Here is a 19,447-nt window from a genome sequence, read left to right on the forward strand (position 1 = left end):
CAGCTCATATTCACACACCTCACTCTGCCCTCCCTCGCATCCAACTACCACTTACCCACTTCCACACCCATATTCGCCACAGCTCTCTTTTACTAAAAGCGAGCTGGAGTTTGCCTTTTTCTTCTAAGAAAATCTGCGGGGTGGGAGTGAACCAACACTACTGCCTCTGCTTCTTTTGCACGTGGCCCTTTAAGAACCCAGGGAGCTGGCCTCGATCTGAGCACCTCACCACCCTGCCTCTGCTGCCTGACTGGGATAGCCTCCTTGCCCCAGTTCTGCCTTACCCAAGCCAGGACTGTGTGTGTCAACCAGCCTCATGGACAGCGGGATTCGCACTCTGGACAGTTCCGTTGTGGAATGGAAAGGGTTACCTTATTCTAAAAACCAAGACAGCACCATATAATAATGTGAATTGAAAAGGGAAAGAGGGATTCCATTTGACCACCCCAAAAGAAGAAGAAGAGGAGGAGGAGGAAGAGGAAAAGGAGGAGTTGTATTTTGGATTTATATCCCCCCCTTTCTCTCCTGTAGGAGACTCAAAGGGGCTTACAACCTCCTTGCCCTTCACCCCTCACAACAAGCACCCTGTGAGGTGGGTGGAGCTGAGAGAGCTCTGAAAATCTGTGACTATCCCAAGGTCACCCAGCTGGTGTGTGTGGGAGTGCACAGGCTAATCTGAATTCCCCAGATAAGCCTCCACAACTCAAGCTCCAGTGCTGGAAATCAAACCCAGTTCCTCCAGATCAGAGTGCACCTGCTCTTAGCCACTATGCCACTGCTGCTCCCAAAAGGCTATGCTGGGGATCATTGGACCTGCATAGATATCTGTGTGGGTTGCGGGCTGTGATGTGAAGGACAGTTGCCACAGCAATGCATGGCTGGGCCCCGCTAGTCCTACATACATTCCATATTGTGTAATGTAGAGGTGTTCTTCATGAAGGAGAATTTCTTGTGTTGGGTTTCTTCACTTCTCCATCTCAGAAAGCAGGGCAGATTTCTGTGTGAGAGGGAGTACTCTCTAGTCTAAAATAATGTGGGAGAGGACAAAGTAGCAATACTTGCTGGCCAGGTGTGTTGTGACATCGTCAGGGGTGCTTGTGTTAGGGGTTAATACATCTGAGGTAGCAAGGATGGTTTTCTCTGGATTGTTATCAGTGGACTATAGTGTCCTTCAGGCTTTCTGAAGATTTGAGTTCTGGTACTGTATGGACTGAGGATAGGGTCCATGCAGTTATACACCCACTGTTGGGATGCCAGTGACCAAAGCAGTGAGGTACCCAGAGCTGCTTGGCTTTTGAATTTATTTAGATGCCATCTTTCTCCTGAGCATCTCAGGGCCCGAGGCAGGTAACAACAGTATAAAAACAGACAGAAGATAAGTAGCTGCAGTAGCATTGCAGGATTTTCAGTATTCTCATTCTACATAAGGCTCCTAGATGTTTGTTTGTGGATCCATTATTAACATTCACAGAAATGACATGGTTGTCATTTCTAAGAGCAGGTGCACTCATAACTGTATATAATTGACCTGTATGATTGTGCAACACACACACACACACCTCAAAAAAACCCCACAGTCTTTTAAGAGTGTTCTCTCATGAATCGATTCAGTCAGTTTTTGAAGAGAACAGGCAAAGGAGATTAGGTGCCACATCAACATTAAAGGAAGCAACTTCAAAAAAATTAAGTCTTACTTTTATCACCAATTGGACGTAATATCAAACCAGAATATGGCAAATCTAGAGACTGTATGCACAGTAGAGCACCTTTATCAGCTTTTAGCGGAAATGCCCAGCTCTCTAAAGTAAAGTTGGAGTAAAGTTGTTGATGTTACCGCTTAAATTATGTCCAACTCTGTTCAATTTGAACTTAAAAATGCTATACTGTTCATGTACAAATAACTTATTTCTAAACCTCTACAGCAGCTAAATGTTGTGGTAGTACACTGGAAACCTGTAGAAGCACCCTGTGTTAGACCATGACTATGCATCATGTAAAGAACTGCTACATCAGGTTGTTCAAAGATTAACTCGAACCTGGAAACCATCTTACCCCTGCCATCATATTTTACTATCACAACCTGAAGAGCACAAGACAGTACACTGTTTGCTTCCCAGTTTATGCTCACACCAATTCCAGTTTTCCCATTCTTTGACATTCTGACAAGTGCACCACACTAATGTCGTAATTATTGTATTTGGTTCCCACCCTTCCTCCAAGGAGCTAAGGGTAATGGTTATAGGATTATCTCTTGGAGATCAAGTGGGACTCAAAGACCACTGAAAGTTTACAAGTGGATTGCATTGCAGAACATTTGAGAACCACTAGGTTAGAGCTAGGTCTCAGGAGAGCTGTATTCTGTCACTATTCAGCAATGAAGCTCATTGGCTGACCTTGATCAGCTACTTTCTTTCAACGTAACCTGCCGTACAGGTAGAGTTCTAAGAATAAAATGGGGAGCAAAGAGCTATGTAGGCCACCAAGAAGTCCTTGGTGGAAAGGGTGGGATAAAATGTGATTAACTGATATATAGTTTTACATCAGAAGAAAGGACCACCCCTCTGAACATGCCTTTCCTTTCATTAGCTGCCCTATTGCTTAGCAACCATGCACTTCAGTACAGTTTATAGCTGTCATTTCTTGTTTGATTATTGAAGCCGTTGCCTGAACCAAAGTGATTTGTAGGCCTTTTAAACAGCATACTTTTATTTTGATACAGGTTTCCAGTGTAGTTTCTATAGCTGATGTTTATGACAGTTCTGACGGAATAATTAGGATATTGGGGGGGGGAGGGTAGAAACCAAGAGATGAACAATATCAAGCATGTAGTTGACCTGTAGAATTTAATGTAGCTGTCTATCTAAAAAGGATGGATTTGTTGTTCAGAAATGAAACTTGAGTCATCTTTGTCTGGCTTATTTTTACTGTTGAAGCTGGATCCAGGATCCAGGAAGGATTTAAATTCCATTAGCCAATATTATTAAAGCCCCTCATTTTGATACAGCAGGCTTAGAAGCCTTTGCCGAGGTAGGATTGTAGACTTAATGGTTTGATCCAATTTGATACATCTTATGTTGATATCTGAAGTAGAATATATATATATATATATATGTTGGTAGCCTGGTAGAATATATATATATATATATATGTATATATATATATGTTGATAGAATATATATATATGTTGTATATATATATATGTTGTAGAATATATATATATATATATATATATATGTTGGTAGCCTGGAATATATATATATATATATATATATTGGTCACTGGCCCACCAACACCCCCCACCCCATTGGAAACACCTGCAGGGGGTGGGGCCTGGCAGCTACAACAGGAGTTCCACCAGCAGCCGAAGGCAGCCAGCTTGTTCAGCCCTGCCTGGAACAGAACCTCCCTGTTGGTTTGCCTGCCTACCAGCCAAGCAGAAGTCCACCTGATGAGCTGCCACCTGCTGCCCAAGGGAAAGAGAGTCCTTCCCCACCCACCCCATTGGAAACACCTGCAGGGGGTGGGGTCCTATGTACAGTACAGTACAGTAAACCTTTATTAGGCATAAAGGTCCTATGTTTATTGACACTATATTTATTGTTTTGCTTGACGTTATGATTACTGATGTTTGGTATTATGTTGTTGTTCACCGCCCTGAGCCCTTCGAGGGAGGGCGGTATAGAAATCGAATAATACAATACAATTTACATGGACTTTGTATCAGGGGACAGGAGGGGACACTTTTCTTTGGCCTAGGCCGAGCACATCTGGAAAAACTATGTTAGTTTCAGACATTTACCATCACAAAGGTTTAGAAGAGCTATTATATATTTGCATGCCTGATGAGAACTCATGTCAGTATAGTACTGTAAACGTTTGAACAGAGATGGACAGAATGAATTGTCTGGATCTGGGAAGCCAGATAAAACAGGAAAAGGTGCGAATTGATACTATCAGCTTAAACTGTATCAGAAACAGTAGCTCAGTCATTAAGTGAAGTTTATAATCAAACATAGGAACCAGAGTGAAATAGTGGATAAGAGCAGTGGACTCTGATCTGGAGAACTGAATTTGATTCCCATATAAAGACTGCTGGATGACCTTCAGCCAGTCACAGTTCTCTCAGAACTCTCCCTACACATGCAGAGTCAGGCAGTGGCAAACCACTTCTGAATACCTCTTGCCTTGAAAACACTTTGGAGTTGCCATAAGTCAGCTGTGACTTCACAGCACAACACAACACACACACACACACACACACACACACACACACACACACACTCAAACTTATTTTTCTTCTGCCAGAATAAAGTATGCTACAAAATACTGCATGCTTTTATGAGGAGTGTGACATGTACTTTTGTTTATGAACCTCAAAACATACCTTTTCTGCAACTCATTTGACTCAGGCTGTTTCTGCACGGCCGTCGAGGCGCCTCCATGCCGGCAAGAATTCTGCCGGCGTGGAAGAAGCGGAAGGCAGTCGCATGCAAGCATCTTGGGCTGGCCTCCCGGATAGGCCGACGAGGCGGCTCTGCATGCGAGCCGCCTCTTCACCCTTCCCGTCCCACGGTCATCTTGTCCCGTCGGTTGTGGCCTGCTGGCCGTCCAAGCTGAAGCCCGGGCTTCACGCCTGCCCTCCGACCTCCAGAGGTTGGAGGACCCAGCATGGCGGGGCTTCGGACGGCCAGCAGGCCGACGACAGCTTGAGGACAAGGTGAGTGGGATTTGGAAGGGGCGAACTAGCGTTCTTACGTTCCTGGCGGTGCTGTTGCGCACCGCGTCACGAAGAACACGCTGCGTAATCGGGGGAAAAACAACCCTTTAAAGGGTTGTTTTTCAGGGCGGCCTGACGCCGCCCTGGGGGAGGGGGAGCGACGCCAGGTCGGTGCTGCTGCTTAGCAGCAGCGACGCCTGTGCGAATGGCTCCCTGGGGACGGCGTTTATCCCGTCCCCAGGGCGCCATTAAAGGGCCATGCGGAAACGGCCTTAACCATTTAACATTCCCACTTCCTGGAAAAGCAAAACAAAAGATGCATGAATAGCCATCTTAGAAGCCACATGGTCAGATGGAACAACTCAGTCTAGGTGCCAACTGGGCCTTGTTGCAACATGTCTGAAATCAATGAAATCCTCCAAGGGACTTTATCAAGAGCTCTACTAAGGAAGGAAAAATGATCCCTAAAGCCAGTCTGGAGCCACAAAGATTACCTCCACTGCTATCTATCATACCTTCTGTAGATCTTTCAGGATCACCAGGAGGAGCAGGAAGTCATACTTGGGCCAAGGAGAGATTAAATCATCTGTTCTTTTTGACAGAGGGTTAGGGTATTTGGAGAAGAATCTTGGTACTTGATGATTAGTTGCCTAGGCAAACAGGTTCACCTCCAGAGTCCCAAGCCTGGCTGTACTTTAAAAGAAGATATCCTGTTTGATGGATGACTCTTCTTGTCAATGGTTTGTCTTCTCAGCCAGTTTACTTAAATGTTCAGGGATTCCTGGATGTGTTCCATTTAGAGGGATTGTAGGTGTTTCTCTGCCCAGAAAACAATGGATTGGGCCTTAACATGTAGGATGGATAACCTGGACACGCACACGTACTTGTGGATGTGTGCCTTGGCTGAGATATTGTCCTTCCTGATGTGTACATGCTAGTCCATGATGTCTGCCTGAAAATAGGTCAGTGCTTTCCTGATAGCTCTGAGTTCTAAAGCATTGATTCTCATCTTCTTTTCCTTTTATGTCCATGTGCCTTGAACTGGACAACTGAGCAGTAACACTCCCCAACCGGAAAGATTTGCATCTATAAAAAGTGGAACAATATGCTCCGTGGGGTAAGATTGGCTTTCCTCAATTGTTGCAGTCAGCCTACCAGACCATGCCGTGTCTCAGAGACAGTGTGAGGTTCAGGTTTTTGTTGCTCTTCAGGATCTTTAGTTGATAAGGGTGGCAGAACTATGGGAGTAGACTGGCATGTAGGCAGTCCCTCAGAACTGTTCCTATCCAGGAGATCATTAGGCCCTGAAGGTGGGCCAGAGACATCAGCTTTGGCTTTGACCATATCCTTGGCCAAGTTTGATATCCTTGATTTCTGGGAGATACAGCATGTTCTTGCACATGCCTATGATCACACCAAGGTGTTGTAGCCTCTGCAATGGGATAAGACTGTTCTCCTTGTTCAGTATGAAGCTGTGGGAATATATTTCAAGGTCAAAGAATAAAATATGGAGGGGGGGCCCAAGCAAGACAGTCATAACTATAATCATGACAGTCATAACTATAACATTCAAAGCCAATCAGCTTTCTAAAAAGGGTGGAAAATCGTTGCAAGATAGAGCTGGGCATACTAAAATCAAATAGGCAGCATCTCCAAATAGGCAGCAACTTCCCAAGCTCTCCCCATTCCATCCTCAGACTCCACCATGCCATCTGGCGCACACACATTTAAAAGGTAAGAAGCAGCACTTTCAATTTTGCTTGGAAACAGACTGGCAGGATGAGTTATCTGTAGCATCTGTAGATACCACCCACCCCCCAAGACAGAAAGAAATAATCCTAGAGACATAACCACATTGGGAAACAAATAAAAACTACCCAATCCTTGATTATATGCAACTTATCCCTGAAATCAGCCTCCATCCCTGAAGACTGGAAGATGGCCAATGTCACACCAATTTTTAAGAAAGGATCTAGGGGGGCACCAGAAAATTACAGGCCAGTTCAGTTTGACATCTGTTCCTGGTAAATTAGTAGAATCTATCATTAAAGATAAAATTATAACACATGTAGAAAAGCAAGACCTGCTGAGAAAGAGTCAGTATGGCTTTTGCAGAGGCAAGTCCTGCCTTACAAACTGACTAGAGTTCTTTGAGGATGTAAACAGGCATGTGGATAAGGGGGAACCAGTGGACATTGTCTACTTGGATTTCCAAAAGGCTTTTGACAAAGTTCCTCACCAGAGACTACTGAGAAAACTCAGCAATCAAGGAACAAGAGGGGAAGTCCTCCTATGGATTAAAAACTGGTTGAGTGGTAGGAAGCAAAGGGTGGGTATAAATGGGAAGTTCTCACCATGGAGAGATGTAGGGAATGGTGTCCCCCAAGGATCCGTTTTGGGACCAGTGCTCTTTAACCTATTCATAAATGACCTGGAAGTAGGGGTGGGTAACGTGGTAGCCAAGTTTGTGGATGATAAGTAGGGTGGTGAGAACCACAAAGGATTGCAAAGAGTGCTGTGTGGTTTTCGGGCTGTATGGAGAGAATGCTGCTAGAACACGGCCATACAGCCCAGAAACCACACAGCACCCCAGTGATTACGGCCATTAAAGGCTTTGACAATAGATTCCAAAGAGCTCCAAGCGAACCGTTATAAATTAGGTGAGAAGGCGAAGAAATGGCAAATGCAGTTCAATGTAGCAAAATGTCAATTGATGCACATCACCTGCACACTAAAACGACAACCGAAAGGAAAGTCCAAGAAAATACAATGCAGAGCTGACATGTTTGCTGAAGGGTATCTACTATATGTTCCAAATCTATTTTCCTATCCTTCCACTCCGGCTCTCTCCCTGACAATAGCCCCTAATTTGTACAGACATAGTATAGATGGCCATCTAAGATTTTACTAATATCCTATGTCATTTACAATATGTGACTGAATGCTTGGAACAGGAACAAAAACCATTTTGGCCACAAGTATCCATCTGCTACAAAAATTATGGCAGTTCTACCACTTAGAGTTCCAGGTCAATTTTTTTCCTTCTTTTCATTTTCTTTCTTTCCTGATTTGTGAACTGTCTGTGCTACTTGGGATCCTTCAATCTTGGAAGGATATCTGATATTTCTCATTCATATTCTGTGGCATTTCCTCTCTTCTTATATTTGCCCTGAGTTTACACTAAGAAAAGAGCTACTAAGTTTTTCATTAAAATTATCTATATTTCTGATCCAAATTGTTTTATGAGATGAAGACTCATTCACATCTTTTAAACAAGTTGACTTCTCCATGAAATCAGAATTAGCAGCCTCATTAAGAGATAGAGAAGTATTATTCATGACAATTAGGTTGGCTTCTGTTCTTACAGAACTGGACTTCTCCAAGCCTCCTCCAGCCATTGAAGGCTGACAATCCAATTTAGTACCAACAAGGAGTTTGATAGAGAAATCATGGAACACTCTGTGTGATCATAATCAACCTTTAAAAGTGTTTCATATTGTGTAACATGGAGGGAAGGGTAGATTGGTGGAATATCAATAATACCCTCTTAGTTGCTGGCAATCAAGGAATTCCCAAAAGACCGTGATCATTATATTCAATGTGAAGAAACCCACACAGGGATTTTTTCAAAAACCTTTCTTTGGGTGTCACAGTGTTCCGCATGGCAGTTAACAAATATCATAGCCTGGTTAGATTGGAGAGTCATGTTACAGCTTTGAGAGAAAGGAGCATTAGCCATGTAAGCAGCACATCTGTGCAAGAACCTTGCTAAGGCAACTAATGGAAACCTTGAACCAATCTTATGATTGGATTTACATGTAAGTCTTCAGCTCAGGTACTTGAGCATCAACCACCAAAGGAAGACGCTCAATACATTTCCCAACAAATGAGTGAAAGGAGACTTTTAGGTTGTCTATCTTGCTGTTTACTTTTACAAGTTGTTAAAAAATGTTGTTTACTGTTTTTGTGGTCATCAAACATTGTTTGGCCACAAAATCCATTATATCTTGTTGATATGGGTCATTACTGATAGCCATTAACATTCTGTCAACATTCTTTCAAGGCTAGTATTGATAGTATTCTGATCATGTGAAAAAGGTTCGCCTTGTGCAGTTTGATTCACAAAGGGAGAGGAAAAAGAAGGGGCAAAGCCATTCTCTGTTTCCTCTGGATCCTTCAATTCAAGGACAGCAAGCCTGTTATTTAAAGAAACATCTACCAAAAAAAGGCTCCCTCTGTGCATAATGCTTATCAATTTTCAGTTGCTTGCCTGGAAATTTTGAGGGTGAAGGTCCTGAATAAGAGCATCTCCTCTTTTTATGAACCATAGTAATGAAGTCAACCAGTGGTTCTCCTGCTTTTTGGGTCATGGAGCACTAGGAGACAGACACAATCTTGCCTCTTGTTTTTGACTCATTGGGCATTGAATGACTTGTCCTGAAGGCATGAATCCCATACTCGTAGTGTTCTTATCTCATTATGCTGAATCCACACCAAATAAATAATTAAAGGAGGTTGTCTGCATGAAGTGCATTTACATGGTAGCTGCCAGCATGGTGTTGTGGTTAAGAGCAGGTGGACTGTGATCTGGAGAACCGGGTTTTATTCCCCACCTGTTGAACCACATTTGTGTCCCTACTCCTGCATTACTGCTGGGTGATCTTGGGCTAGTCACAGTTCTCTCAAAACTCTCTTGGCCCTATCCACCCCACAAGGTGTTTGTTGTGGGGAGAAGGAAAAGGAGTTTGTAAGACCATTTGAGCCTACAGAAGAGAAAAGGGGGGGGGGGTATAAATCAAAACCCTTCTTTTTCTATAGTCCTAGCTAGCACTGTAGTTTTGAGAAGTTTCTTAGAACCAGGAAGATACCGGTTTCCCCCAACATATCTTACCTACAGGAAGCCTAACTTTCCAGACCACACATTCCAAGCATGTAAGGATCCTCCTTTGCTCTATCCTGAACATTCAGGAAGCAGCTTTCATGCGGCGCTCTCCCATATGACCGAGATGTGTGTGTGACTGCTGCATCTATATGGGGTTTCCCTCTAGTGGGACTGAGTAGATAAGATACACATGGCCTTCCCCACACAATTTTGTTTTATGGGCACAAATACTGCAGCTGCATGGACTAGCATCCTAAGGAAGTGGTGTGGTGTGTTTTTTTAAAGGCTCTGAGGATTGAGTGCATTGCATGAACACCATGTAAGTATTCTTTCAATCTGTCTGTGGATGAAATGTTACTGTGATCCGAGAGCTTCAACAGACAAGCTAAGAAAGATAACTGTGGTTATATTACTGTAGATCAGGAAGGCAGTTCAGCTGGCCTTGCAGTTTGCATGCAAAAATGTTATTGTCTTTCTGTTGTGTAAATAGAGAGAAAAGAGATTTTGTTTTCCACAAGACTGACATTTGTGGGGGATTTTTGTTTCTTCTTTCATTTTCTAAGAATTATCTGCAATGTCTTTTGAGGAACTTCTGAAATTAAGAAACAAGGTTGGGACCAAGGCTTATCAGCAGATGGCTTTTGAGAAGACAGCAAAAAATACCACGAAACCGAAGAAGAGGCAGCCTTCAGATAAACACAGGTGAATGTAGTTCCCTTTGCTCCCGAAAGTGCCAAGTGCTTTCCTAGGTTCCACTGAAGGATTCTCAAATCCCTGTTCTGCTAGGTAAAGGGCTTAGAGAGTTCTGATTTGCCTCCGGAGAGATACTAGAAAGTAGAGCAACATACTTTCAGAGGGGGGTGATTTTCAACACAGAGTTTCCTTTCCAGGTGCTTCTTTCTGCAGGTGTAGATATCTTTCTCCATAGGCCATGCTTTTCTGAAGAACTAACAGTCTAAGAGTCTACCTCATAGCTTCCCCTGTTGGAGCTGCTAGTCTATCCTTGCTGCATTGTTTTTTACATGTGTCCTGGCATTTGCCTATTCTTTCCCTTTGTTCTCTGAGATTCCTTTACGAGGCTACTTGGCCCTTCCTTATGTTTGCAACTCCTCACCCTCTAGTGTGTTTTATAAATGTCACTTATGTGATGACTAATTTGGACATTAAAGAAGACAGGAATGAAAAACAGATCATGATTCTCCTCCCCAGTCACCTCCCTGCAGTTCTCCGCATTTGCTGTGCTCCATTACCCTTTGCTCCTGGTCCTGAAGCCAGATTTCCGTCCACATAAGTGTCTGATCCAAGGTAATCGCAGCAGACATCTGCTCTTTACTTCAAAAGTTCTCCGTCTATTTTCAGCTTCTAGCTGAAAAAATATTTTTGTCTCTCCCCTTCCCCCATTAGGATCTTGTTCTTTCACCTTCTACCTGAGGCTCTTGCTGGGCTTTCCAGACAATGCCATAAGCTTCTCTAAATGTCTTCCCTATTATGGGTTATTTATTTCTATTTTTAACTCTCCAAAGCCTTTTGAGAAATGCTTTGTACAAAAGCCCCAGTGTAGCTGGAATCAAATCAGATATACCTGTTTTTTTTTTAAAGGGAACACTCCTAAAATTCTTCTCTGTTCACTGGTGCATTATAGAATGAAATTGGATTCAGAAGCAACCCAACACCGTGACTTAAAAATAAGATGAACTGAGCAGGATTTCTAAAAATTTCCTGCATGCTGATCAGAAGCCAGTGTGTAGTAAAAATGAAAAGGAAGCAGTATCCAATGAACTGCAGGAGCCTAATCAGCTTGAGAAATCCCACAGGGGACGTGGAATGGTAGCTCCAGGCGCTGTGCTGTTACGGTTTATTCTTTGCCCACTTTTCATACCTGCTGTAGAAAGTGGCACATTCTAGCTCTGCTTCAAAGCCATTTGGCGAAGAAGGGGGTGGAACTGGACAATGGCACTAGTTGTTTTGCTGCTAAAGCAAAAGGTCCTTTCTCTGGGACAGCAGCTAGCATCCCTTTCTGTGGGACTATAACGGTGTCATTAAATGCCTTTTGGGAGAACCATCTAATAAAACTTCATAATTCCCATGCAGCACTTTACTGGTTTTTAGAAGGAAAAGATGAGCTCCCTGTCTTTCTTTGGTCTTCTTACATTTAATTGGTTTCCAAGTTTAAGGCTGGGATTTGGTATATCCCCTAAGGAAGTGGGGTTTTGGAGAGCTCTCTTTCCCAGGACTAGCTGCATGCCTTTATTTTTCTGCTGTATCTGGAGGCTACTTTATAAAAGCTGCAGCTCCTACAAAAGCAGTATGATTTTTGTTGATGTCACCACTGAATAAAGTATAGCTGTCATGTTTTTAAAGCTGCTAAAGGACTTATTCAGCATATCATTAAATGGTAATGTTGTCATATTGGTCATGCCACATCATTCCAAGAGGATGCAAAAGGAAAAGAGGGTGATACATAACTTTGCTGCATCAACCTCTTGGAGAGATGTATTGTCGAAGGCTTTCATGGCCATAATCAGCTGGCTTTTTTGAGTTTTTCAGGCTGTATGGCTGGTAATTTTAGCTCCTAACATTTAGCCCAAAGCCCAGAAAACCCACAGCAACCTCTTGGAGAGAATGTTCGAGCTTCTGAAGAGTTCCTTCTACTTTTGTCTTCTGAATTCGTAATTTAATTGGGTGGTGTGGGTTGAACATTCTTTGAAAGGTGATAATAAACCAGCAGTAATTCTAACAGAGTAGACAGGTAGCAAGTAATAATGCGAAGTTGTAGACCTTGTCTGAACTCTTTCTTTGCACTAATTAACTATAGTACTTCTGTAATTGGTTAATATCCTGCCAGTTCTGTTTGAACCTTCTCATGGCAAAAAGCAAAATCAAAATAGCACAAAACGGTAGGGGAGAGGGGGAAGTATTTTAATTTATATAAGCCATATATAGGGTAAAAATGGTACTATACTGATTTTTCTCAATATTTCTCAATAAGTAAAACCTAGGGTGGTGAACCACATTAGCCCACGGATACTGACTCTCAACTTTGAAACACAAATGACATCAAAATGAATTTACATCTGAACAGCAAACCGCAGCCCCCCTGGAGGTTGAGGAATTCTTGGCAGTGACACTGGCCCCAGAGAAGTCTGTCCCGATCCCCATTGCCTTCCCTTCCTTTACACCCTTGCCTGAAATGCATTCAAAGCTTTCCTAAGGAGGCTCCTCCCTCTACCAAATTCAAGTAAAACTAAGCAGCAGAAGAAAAGGCTTTCTGTGAAAGAAGATGAATGACTGAAAAAGGGTCTTCCCTTTTGCCCAACTCAGTGAAGAGCCTCTCAAAGGGAACCTGGGACATGTTCACATGAGTGGAGTCATTATGTAAGGTTATCTGGAACCAGGCTACCTAGGAGTTTTGAAAGTCAATACCAGCACTCTCTGTTGGGCCTGGAACCCTACCGCTAATTAAAGGAAATCTCACAGCATTGATGTCATGTAATCTTGATCCCCCCCCCCCATTAAGAAATAGACTCCCACGCTTGGCACCCCCAGCAAATTCTGAACACTGTTTCTGGCAGCCCATCATGTATCAGATAGCTGCATTCTAGGCTACAGTGTGCAGGTGTCTGAACGATGGCTGGTGGAACCTCTGACTCCTGGTGTTCTGTAGTCATGGGACCAATCAACAGTGATAAAAAGCAGTTTGGGATATTTCAGGTATGATGTGTTGGCCTAGTGCAATAAAATGAAGGACTAGGTGCTTTCAACCTCACCCTTGTTGAACAGGGATATAACCGTTTCGGCAGAGAAGAAAAAAGAAACACTCAGACAGTAGATTTAGTTCCAACAGGAATACTTTATCTCTTGTTTCTCAAAGGAACAAAAATAACAATAACTATCCACTCTCTACTCTGACAACAATCTGAGCCCGAACCTGAAGGGTGAAGGAGAGGTACCTGAATTGGGTATGCAGTCTTATATAGTTTTGTCCAGCAAATCATTGCTGATGATCTAATCATCCTGGCTCAGACCTTTTCACCTTCTGCTGACTGTTACATGCCAATTCACTGCAGACCCAGACAGAGAGGTTCACCTTTACAATTCTGGGTTGACTTGTTACACAATTCTGTCTGCAGACCCAGACAGAGAGTAAGTTCCTACCTTACAATTCTGCTGGACTGTTACATTCCAGTCATTCTAGACCAGCATATGACCATCCAGGTAATTTTCTTACACATCCCAGGGACACCCCTTCTCTGTCATCTGGTTGAAATGTTGCCCTCATTACATTAATATTTACAAAACAAAAAATAATTACAAACAAAAGTCATTCACATTATTTACACACTCATTACATAGTTCTAGTACATAGTCAGTACCAGAGTTACTTCTTATTTCACTCACTTTGTATGTAGAGTCCTTGCCAAATTGTACATCTGCTAAACCCAAACCAAACACCAAGTCATTATGTTTTGTATTGGTAATGAGCTTTGTTAAGATCAGTCGGCTATGTTTGCAGATGATTTCACAGGTACTGCAACTTAATCATATTTGACTGTATCAGTTGTTTTACATTTTGGAATTTCACCAGCTACATGTTTAGTCTGACTTTTAAGGTTTTACTGTTTTTTCTTCGCCGCATTTGCCATGGCTATACATGTCTGTGAGTCTTCAAAAAAAACTTCATTATAGGTTGTTCACATTTCTCACCCAGGTCTTTTAACAACTGCATAACCCATTGGCCAGCTCATCTGCACGCTCCTCCATTAAGAGCAGCATACTCTGCCTCAGCAGTTGGAAGTGGCGGCAACCGCTGTTTGCCTCCGAGATCTCCAACAAATCCATGGCTGCCATATTGCATATAATAAATCCACCATCTCACTCGACTCTACATCCTGAGTCCTCTGCAAACGAGGCTGTCCGCCATCACTAAGTCCTTGTTACTTTGGTTAGATAAGTGTAAACCATAGTTATCAGATTCCCCTTCTCAACGAATTACTTCCTTTCCAATAGCCCCTGCCAGTCTTTCTCAGTAGGTTTTGCAACTGTTCTACTAATAAGCCACCTACAGCAAAAGCTATGGCGTCTGGTCTCTTTGTCCAGTTAGCAATGTGTGCAGCAGGCTGCCAATTAAGGAAGCGATTATAGGTCCTTTGCCTTTCAAATGCTGTTATCTTGCTTGGCACAAAAAAATCAGCCACCATTGGGGTTTGTGCCACTTTGGCATCTTAGCACGAATCAGCTTTTGTATGACACCCTCTCTTTTGTTTTTGTGTCAGAAACACATCCCCTTCTTTCAGATTTACTGGATCTTGGGAATACCTTACAGGTATTGCTTTAGATACCCCAAGTGGTTTCAGCTTAAAGTGTTTACTCAACTCGAGTGTAAAGTTGTTTGATTTGGTTTGTCTGTTTTTGCTAACCACACAAGAGATCATCAACATAAATCATCAAAAATGATACATTCATCACCAAAGTACCTCTGGTATATATACAGATCGCCACACTTTGGATCAAATTTCTCATTTCGCATAATGCTTTTGTGTATGCACCTGTTCCAACTTATCTGGCTGACTGTTTCAGCCCCGCATACAAAGCTTTGTTGAGCTGAGAAGCATAAACTTTATCAACTTGTTCATGCTCATAACCTGGTGCTTGCTTCATGTATATGGTCTCTTGCAAAAATCTGCATTTAAATAAGCTGTTTCAAAAAATCAAAGTGCCTCATTTTAAAAAAAGTCTCTTTGCTCACAGCCAGAGCAATCACTAATCTCATGGATTCTGCCTTTGCAGTGGGAGTTGCATAAGTCTGATCATAACTGTCAAACTTTTGTTTGAGAGAAGCCTTGTGCTTAGATCAATCTTGCTTTTTATATTTGCAAGTCCCATCGGGCATAGGTTTACTTCGTAAATTCATCTTGCACCTATGATGCGCATTATGCAGTAGGTTTATCAACAATGTTAAATGTTCACTTTTAAGGTTCACCAAGGATTCCAAACTTCATTGTCCATAGCCTTGATTCCATTTTCCTGTTCCTCAGGTGGACATTTCAACATATCATGGAAAACCTTGTAGGTTCTGTCCCTAGTGGCACACTCTTCACCTCTTGTACCATAAACCTTTTTTTTTGGTGGTATGCCTTTATTTTGCTCTTTCTTGATCTTAGTGCAGCGTATAGCTATTTCTCCAGTTGTTCGCTCAGCCCCTCCCACTCTTCTGGCTCTTCCTTTCTGATCACTCAATCACTGTTCTGTTGTTGCTTGGCTGCCTCGAGCAGATGTGTGACCTTGAACAGGGAGTGGGGGTTGATGTGCTATCACTTCAGGTACTGTGTCATGGCTTTACCTGGTGGTAAGAACACTTCAGAGTTTTGATGCACATGTTCCCAACCTGTATGCTTTTCAAAGTTGGCAAGCGCGAGATAGCAATTCTTCCAGCTGACCCAATGAAAATTCTATAGCCTTTTGGTATTCTTGGCGCATATCCTACAAAACGAAGTCTCCTGCCATTTCTTTTTGTCCTTTTTTCCTCCGTTGCTTGTCTGGGAACAGGACGCAGCAAAACTCCCCAAATATTTCTAAAAGGTGTTTCGGGGAGGCCTTTGCCAAACATTCTCCTGAAAAATGGTGTTTCATTTGATACGCGAACTCCACAACCTGTTTATTACATGTGTGGCAGCTAAGACAGCCTCTCCCAGAAATGGAATGAAAACCTTGGCGGCATCATTGTTTATCATGCAATCCTCAAGCATTGTTTGAAAGAATGCCCTAGCGAACTCCTCTCTCGGTAGCCACCTACCATTTTCAGCCGGGGCTGAACAACAGATTTGTTCTCCTGTGGCTAATACCTTTCTGTGTCAGCCATGTTTGGAATTTGTTCCCCATGAACTCACACGCCTTCTGTCAGGATTGCAGGCAAAGCCACCTTGTGAGGGAACCTCCGTTCAATCATTGAGACCCATTCCTTAAACCTTGTAAAGGCTTCATCCTTAGATTTCAACAGCAAGCAGTAAGAATATCTGCTATAATCATCAATCAGCAGAAATATATATCGCGGCACCCCGGTTCAGGCTTGATTGGAAAGTGACCAGCTAGAGGTCTGCATGGACTAGTTCAAAATGGTCTTTTCCATTTGTCTGTAGCTCTTTTGGGGATTGGATAGGGATTTCACTTAACCCCACTACAGACTTCGAACAGTCTTGTAGTCTAGGAATGCTTTGCAAGGCTTTACACTCAAATCTGTCACTTTTGCCAGCTACCAGCTGATGGTGGCAAAAACTTGCGTGTCCTAGGACTCTGTGAAGATAGTGTATCCACAATCATCATGCATAGCTTATATTAGCTAGACTCTGAAAACATTCATTTACATTTTCATTTTGCCCTTTTATCAGTCAGTAACATACATTTTGTCGCAGAAGTGTACCTTTTGCACACTCTATGTCATTCTGCCATAACTGTACAACCCTCTGTCTATCAAATATAGTTTTGTAAAATTTTGTTCAGCTAAATCTTGGGACGGCTCAACAAAACTAAAAATCCAGTCCAGGAACACACAACACATTTCTGCAACTTTTACCTAGGGCATGGGTATGTAGGCAGTTCCTTGCAGCGCAACGGCAGCTGGTGATCCATCGGCCAAGCTGACATGTCACTACTTGCTCTTGGACTCCTCAGTCAATAGGTGCGATGAGCATTGGTTCACGATTTATGCTCTGAGCAGGCAGAGTCCAAGAAGCCAGATGGGTTGGTTTCTCTGGACATCGGTTCTCAGCAATGCCGATCCAAGTAGTGCTTCTTTCACTCTTCCTGTCCTTTAGCTGGCCCCTTCTTCTCCCCTCCCCTGGCGGGCATTCTCCTTCGAGGAAGATGATTAAGTAGAGCCACAAACGAGAAACAACAACGCCGCATACATGACCTTGACAATTCAGGGAAAGCTGGGTTTCACTTTTGCCTCTGGAAACAGCAGGCTTCTCTGGCTGTGGCTTCAAGGCAAAACTCTTCTTTTTTGTTTCCTTGGAGCTCCAGAAGCCGTTACCAGTCACATAGTCTTAGAGGTCAAATCATCTTCCTTTATGCTCTGCATACTATAGACAAAATTGTCCCAGCTGTCATCTAGGGAAGATAGTACAATATAAGCGCTATGCTGTTCAGGAAAAGTCATGCCTCTGTCTTCTGAAGCTCTACGAATAGTTTACGCAGCTGTTGGACATGGTTGGCACATTTTCACCTCCTTTCAGCTTCCAGAATTGTATAAACGCCTGGTCAGATTACCTTGGAACCAGCAGTCTGGCGTCTGGTACAGGTCCTTCAACACCTTTCCCAGCAGTCAAGAAGCCTTCCTCAACGGCCCGTAGATAGATGAGCTGGGGAGTTTTCCACAGCCAACATTATAGACTTTGCCAATACGGTGGCATCTGCCGCCTCTGCTCTGCTGCTGGCATGCCTGGGTTCGGTGGGGTCTCGGACTACAGCCCATAAATCTTCAATGAGAAAGCTCTGCATTTTCGCACACTCCATGCTGAGAAGTAGTCCCTGCAGTCAGCCCGGATTCAAAAGGCAAACTGCACATGGTGGATGTTAAATCGCGTCACACTGCTCGACACTCTCTAGCTTCAGTGGTTAGGATGTACTGGGCCCCATAACCAAATTGTTGGCCTGGTGCACAGCGGAAGGACTATCAGGTGCCAACTCAAATCTGCTAGAACAGGAGGTAACTGGCTTGCGGTATAACAAAAGAAACTTACTCAGACCAGTAGATTTTTTAGTTCCAAGCAGGAATACTTTATCATCTTGTTTCTCAAAAGGGACAACGTAACAATAACTATCCCACTCTCTACTCTGGACAACAACAATCTGAGCCCGAACCTGAAGGTGAAGGAGAGGTACTGAATTGGGTATGCAGTCTTCTTATATAGTTTTGTCCAGCAAATCATTAGCTGGATGATCTAATCATCCTGGCCTGTGACCTTTTCACTTCTGCTGACTGTTACATGCCAATCACTGCAGACCCAGACAGAGAGGCTCCGACCTTTACAATTCTGCTGACTGTTACATGCCAATCACTGCAGACCCAGACAGAGAAGCTCCGACCTTTACAATTCTGCTGACTGTTACATTCCAGTCATTCTAGACCAGCATATGACCACCTTGCAATTTTCAATATCCTGACATGATGAACATCCCAAACTAGTTCAGGATGGTTCTCCTTGTCTTGAGATGGTGGCACAGGTATCATTCTATCAATCTGAACCTTTTTCTCTCTCTTCTAAATACATAGAAATCAAATTTACTGGCCATTGGGACTTGGGGAAAAAAGAATACAGTTCATAGGGGGAGATCAAGTATCTCAGTTGGAGTGACCTTTGGCCGCTAAGAGGAGTACAAAAACCCATCAAAGGAAATAACACCCAATCATGAATTTTGATGCAAAAATTAAAGTTGCTAAAAAGCTGTGGAAGACAGCTGGATCAAAATCTGAACAGCAAATTTAACTTTACTTAGGAATTTTGTATAAATTATATGTCGGTGACTCCGCCATCCCGGCTTTTCCATGGAGAAAGTCTCATGGGGACTTTGCTGGCAGACTCAGTCAGCTCAGCTGAGTTGTCACTGGCGTCAGAAAGGTCAGAAGAGGTGGAAGCAGATTCCTTCTCTGCCCTGCCTGGTTATTAAAGAGAAGCCCAGCAACTCCCTACTATGCCTCAAACTCTGGCTCCTTTTAAGGGAGTTGCCTTTCCCTTCTTTGGTCCCCTGAGTTGGAAGCAAGCTCGCCCTGGGACCTTGAGACTGGGTCATTCTCCTATCTCTCTTCACTTTGTCTCCCTTCCTGTCCCTTCTCCAAGCCACAGGCCAGG

At 43.2% G+C, this 19,447-nt stretch overlaps 1 protein-coding gene across 2 annotated transcripts in view; it reads left to right on the top strand.

Moving 5' to 3' along the window:
• The window catches only part of RRP36 (ribosomal RNA processing 36), a 45,002-nt gene that overhangs the window by 15,841 nt on the left and 9,714 nt on the right, over positions 1-19,447 (top strand). For both annotated transcript variants that reach the window (XM_048482382.1, XM_048482389.1), the window contains exon 3: positions 10,163-10,301. In XM_048482382.1, coding sequence (XP_048338339.1) covers positions 10,163-10,301 — 139 coding nt within the window. The remainder of the gene's footprint in view (positions 1-10,162; positions 10,302-19,447) is intronic.

Source organism: Sphaerodactylus townsendi, linkage group LG01 (assembly GCF_021028975.2).
Source record: "Sphaerodactylus townsendi isolate TG3544 linkage group LG01, MPM_Stown_v2.3, whole genome shotgun sequence".
Classification (NCBI taxonomy): Eukaryota; Metazoa; Chordata; class Lepidosauria; order Squamata; family Sphaerodactylidae; genus Sphaerodactylus; species Sphaerodactylus townsendi.